This window comes from Tupaia chinensis, unplaced genomic scaffold (assembly GCF_000334495.1).
Source record: "Tupaia chinensis unplaced genomic scaffold, TupChi_1.0 Scaffold139491_1, whole genome shotgun sequence".
NCBI lineage: Eukaryota > Metazoa > Chordata > Mammalia > Scandentia > Tupaiidae > Tupaia > Tupaia belangeri.
This window is the reverse complement of record NW_006199376.1, coordinates 1,029,311-1,034,661: the sequence shown is the minus strand read 5'-3', so window position 1 is coordinate 1,034,661 and position 5,351 is coordinate 1,029,311. Positions and strand designations below refer to the sequence as shown.

The window sequence follows — 5,351 nt, the reverse complement described above, 5'->3', positions numbered from 1 at the left end:
CAGCTTTTTTTTTTTTTTTTTCTTTTTTTTTTTTTTTTGTAGAGGCTTTTTTTGCTATAGGGCGCGTGCGCTCGCCAGAAAAACAGAACAAAGACAGAGAGACAGAAAGCAAGAAGTCATCCCCCAGGGGGGATGGCCACGCCACAATCCCTTCTCCTCCATTCTCCTCTTGGGATCTTGGGCACGCACGTACATGTGCCTGGTGTGAGTTTAAGGCGCCAGGTCCAGGATTCGAACCACGGTCGACTATGTGGGAGTCGAGTGACATAGCCATTACGCTAACTGCTGGTCCCCAAAGCAGCTGTTTTGAGAAGTATAGCTATATGTAGGGAGCAGCCAGATCTGGACAAAGCACTAGCAACCTTTAAAGTAGGTATGTTCTTTGTGCTGACACTGGAGGGTAAGCAAAAGCACTAAAAAGACATAATCTACTGTTACACTCCAGGGCAGTGTAAACTAAAGGAAGCTGAGTGTCAGCCAGAGAAGCCCAGGAAAAACTTGTTAGAACCATGTGATGTAAGACAGCCACAATAGAGAATACTTGCCTTTACCTTCAGCTTCTCCCTCCCCAACTGCTGTATAAAAGAATAAACCTGGGAATGGTTCAGAGCCAATAGAGACACCTGGTCTGCCCCAACTCTGCTTTTCTCTACTTGTCAGTCTGTCTGTTCTTTCTTAATCACAGCCTCCTTCCATGTCCCTTTGCCTCGCAGGCCAAGCCAGCTATAAAGATAGGATGGTAACTGAAGGGAAAATGCAGTATATTGGTTGATTTGTTTTGACAGGGGAGTCTTTAGTATATTTAAGCACAAGTAAAATTTAAAAAAAAATTATTTAATATTATTTTAATTTGACCAGAGAGAGACAGAGAGAGAAAGTGAGAAGGGAAGTTGCCAGGTTCAGGATTGGAACTATGGTTGGCCATATGGGAGTCCAGCACCTTAACCACCACACCACCTGCCAGCCCAAATGGGAAGAATTTAGTAAAGTGGGAAGAAGTTGGAGATCTTCAAAGAGGAAAGGACTATGACTCAGAGCTCAGAAGTAGGCACCAGCCTTAGGTAAGAGGGATGCTTACTCTTTTTAGACAGGAGAAAAAGAGAATGATACAGATGTATGTGAGCAAATAAGTTAAGTTGTAGGATATTGAGGGGGGTACCAACTAATAGCTTTCATTTTGTCTATGAAGAAGAACAGTTACCAACAGACATTGAAGAGAATGGTGGTGGTGGTGGGTAATAAGAGGCTTCAGAATGTTGATTTTAGTCACTACAGGGAACAGAAAAGACAACTAGGAAAACCTAGTGGGATTAGAGTGGCTGAAACTCCATTTGTAGTTGGTAACAGCAACAACAAAAAACTACTACAAGTATTGGGCCAGCCAGTGATGTGGTGGTTAAGATGGCTGGATCTCACGTGACTGACTGTGGTTTGAGTCCCAGACCCAGAGTCTTGAAAAGCACACTGGCCAGTATGCCCAAAATCCCACGAGGAGAATGGAGAAGGAACTGCGCTATGGTAATCCTCCCTGAGGGGCGCTTTCTCACTTCCTCTGTCCTTTTCTCTCTCTGTCTGATGACTACACGTTCCCTATAGTAAAAATTTAACAAAGAAAATCAGTATAACTATTATCCAACATCCACAACACTGTGTAAAGTTCAATGTCAAATAAGATAAATGTCTATATCCCTGCTGATTATCACACAATGTATGAATGCTTTGAAAAACCATGCTGTACCCCATAGAGATGTACAATTACACGTAAACCAGAAAAGACACACACACACACAAAGTTGATAACCAGAGACTCACAGTGGTATAAACCTGCTCTGTAGTGCTTTTCTCAGGTGGCATTTAGCTGTCCAAATGCAGACACAGACATATGTTTCATTTTATTTAATAGTTCTAAAAAAAGGCAAGGAAATTCAACCTATTGCAAGAAAGTCACTAGAATTTAAGCTGGATAGTTTTCTAAAGACAGGAAAGTGCTAAATGGAGACAAGGTAAAAGCAACAGCCCAAATACTGCAGTGGAATCAAAGAATAAAAATAAACAGTTCAATGGACAACATGCAAGGAATATGGTCAATGAGTATGATTCAAGTAACAGCATTTTAAATATGGAGCAGTGCGGAGTGATAACAATGTCCAGGATGTAACTAAGAGAGAGGGGTGGCTAAGACAGAGCGTAAATCATTGGAGATTGGGTCAAGGAACTGAGATCAGAACACCGAATGGATACTCTATGTAAAACATTACAGTATCAAGGGGTAGATAGGAAAGCCAAGGGAGAAAAGAATTTAGAGCAAAGTAGCTGAGAATGTTAATTTATGAGTGCCAGGACAAATAATCATGGATGAATAGCTTCAAAGGAATGAGACTTTACTAAGGAGTAGGCAGTAAAATTCTGAAGCCACTATGGCAGGAGCACCAACCCTGTCTTGTGACAAACCGTTTGATAATGTGAGAAAGCTTCACCGCCATATATTCCTGTGTGTTGTGCACAGAACATCACATTGCTCTCACAATGCCAAAGGCCAACACTTTACGGCAGGACCTGAGGGAGACTTCCACAGCTATGGGGGGTAGGGTGGAAGGAATAAGGTGTTTCTAAGTATTAAATATATTGATAAAGAAAGGAATGAATCAGATTAAAGAGGTTACACATTTAAGAAAAGGATTCATTGATTAGTCAGATTTAGGGATACTTGTTTATCCATACCTAGATGCAGGTTGGGTATAAGGTTGTAGATAAAAACTGGAAGTTCAAAGAGCAAAGGCATCAGAGTCAGATAGACCTGTTTGTAGCCCTTCTCTAGCAAAGACTAATTATCTGACAAAGAGAGGAAGCACAGATAACGCACAATGGAAGTTTACTGCAAGGATACAAATGTTAAAGTGGCTCCCTCTAGCAGCATATCCCAGGTTCTCATTCTTCTCTCTGGGAGTTGAGAAGTTCACAAGCTGTTCTACTTACATTTATACTTCCCAAGGAGAAAAGTTATTGAGTAGAAATGAAGCCACTCAGGGGGAGTGGCCAGCAACTTTAACCTTCCTAGCAAACTCTTCTGTTCAAGATAATTTTTAAGAGAGAGCGGCCATAGAGGACAAAACACTGAATGAAGCCACTTTCCTCAAAAGGTTTACTGTGTAGATGGGCTTCTAGTATATTCTAGATCCTTGCTTCCTCATCTTTTAAGTGAGGGTAATATATCTCGTAGCTCAGCTGTAGAAACTAAGATTAAGCCTGATACCTACCAATATCAGAATCTATATGAAGTGGGTGACCAATATTATTTTGAGGCAACCTGGTGTTATAAAAAGATTATGAACCTTAAAGTCGGATCTGCATTTTGACACAAGGTCTTCTACTTGAGAATTTAAAGTTTCTGATCTGTGGCTAGAAGAGAGTATCTGCTTTCACAAGAGGTTAAGTTTATTATTATAGAAGTCAATGTGTAAGAACTTTAATTCCTCTGTGAAAATGAAGCATGGTCACCTAATGAGGGACAGATGAGGGTGGGGTGTGGGTTAAAGAGGGCAGTGAAGATGTAAAATCAACTGCCATGGTGTTGAAAGAGACTGGGCCAGGATCCCATAAAGGATTGCATATTGATAGGAAGGGCTTAGCTGAGGTTGGAGACGTGAATACTAAGTGCATTTACTACAGTTATTTTTCTCTAGCAGTTCGAATGGAAGCAGAGAATGATGAAACAGATGGAATGACACAAACAGGAGGCCAATAATAGTAGATAATGGGGTGATGGAATGGTATGCTATTTACATGTCTGACTATGGAAGTAAATCCCACCCAGAGGAAGGCAATAAGGAGAAAAGAATGGAGGGGTAGAATTACAAGTTACAGAACAGGTACAGTGAGAACAATAGTGGGACAGGAAAATGAATGAGCTGTTATTAGGATCAGATAGACAAGCAGTGACACATTAAGAGGTCCCAAAGATTTGTCTTATCCCTTTTTTGACAACCACTACCATCTGCTTGTCCCTTGGGTTTCTATTCCTTGTGTCTGGCTATATTGCAGAATATGGTCCCTAGTTTTTCTCTTTCTGATTGCCCATGAAGACAAGCACACAGATATTCTTTGTTTAAAGGTTTTACTGCTTATCCAGAGAACACAGGAAATCCTAAGAAAGTAACAACCTGGGGAAACGGTGGAAATTCCAGAACACTCCAGAATCCTTACAGATTTCATTTCTGTTTGAGGCTACTGGCCTCCTAGGAAGTAGTGGCTAAAAGCCCTGTGGTTTTTTTGATGTTATTCTTAAACATCTCCTCCTTTCCCTAGATCCAGCAGAATCGTTTCTTCTAAGACTCAGTCGACAAACGAATAGTTTTGAACTGATGCATACTTGGTTCACAAGTGAGCCATTCAAGTTAGACTTAAGAACACCCATTTCCTCCGTCATTTGGGCAGAAACTGATTACCAACCACAGACTCTGTTTTATAGGTGCCTGTGAATGTCAAGGCCTTCCTTCTACACATAGAAGGCAATTTCTCAGCGGCCAGGGTGTATGCCAGCAGATATGCAAGAAATGACAGAACACAGGATGGAGCTAACAACGTGGGCCAAGATTCCCTGCCCAGAATATAAACCAGAGTAAAATGGGGGCTTACTGGCTCCAGGAAAAGGAGCAACAGTACCCAGCTTTCAGTCAACCGGTCATTCTCTTTGTACAGGCTTCATCAAGCCCAAGGTCCACTGGGTCCTTCTATCTGAGGGTCCCTCCAGTGCCCTCCCTCCTGGGGTTGCAGAGAACTAGCTGCCCGATGGCGACCCTGCGGGCTGATCAGTGGCAGCACCTGGCACAGCCGAAGCAGCCTCGTAGTCTGCGATGCGGCGCTGGACCAGCGCAGGCATGAGCTGCACATAAGCGGCCATGAGGCGGTGGTTGGAATGGATCAGCTTCCCAGCACAGCTGTGCAGACAGGCCTCCTGGAAGGAAGACAGGGTGCAAGTTGAAGCTGAGGGGTCCAGTCAGGCCCGCCTCCTTCGTTCCCCACCCCAGCCTAGGGGTGAGGGTTGTGAAAGTCCAGGGCCACCCGTAGGTAAAGTGGGGCAAAGGGGGCAGTCTACCGCTCCCCCCAAGGTCCCCACCTCTTCAGAGTCCAGAGCTCGGTGGTGCAGGCTGGGCACACAGCGATGGAAGCAGAGTTCTGTCATCCGATTGTAGACCAGCAGGAAGTCTCGCAACTGGGAGAGAGAGGCGCTCAAACTCAGCGACCAGGGCCCCACCCTTCACTCAAGGCCCTGCAGCCCGAGGGTTCCCACAGCCCAGTGCTTCCAGCCCTCGGATCCCCGGTTCTGTGGGGTTCCCGCCATTCGGGCCGGG

At 44.0% G+C, this 5,351-nt stretch overlaps 1 protein-coding gene across 2 annotated transcripts in view; it reads right to left on the bottom strand.

The window, feature by feature from the left end:
* Positions 1 to 4,091: 4,091 nt before the first annotated feature.
* The window catches only part of TIMM10B (translocase of inner mitochondrial membrane 10B), a 3,775-nt gene continuing 2,515 nt past the window's right edge, over positions 4,092 to 5,351 (bottom strand). The window contains exons 1-2 of one of the 2 annotated variants that reach the window (XM_006161989.3): positions 5,117 to 5,340; positions 4,093 to 4,954 (exon numbers count right to left, since the gene is read on the bottom strand). In XM_006161989.3, coding sequence (XP_006162051.1) covers positions 4,778 to 4,954; positions 5,117 to 5,182 — 243 coding nt within the window. In that variant the 5' untranslated portion in view covers positions 5,183 to 5,340 and the 3' untranslated portion in view covers positions 4,093 to 4,777. Of the gene's footprint in view, positions 4,955 to 5,116; positions 5,341 to 5,351 lie in introns of those variants that run through there. The other variant, XM_006161988.3, reaches the window with a different exon arrangement.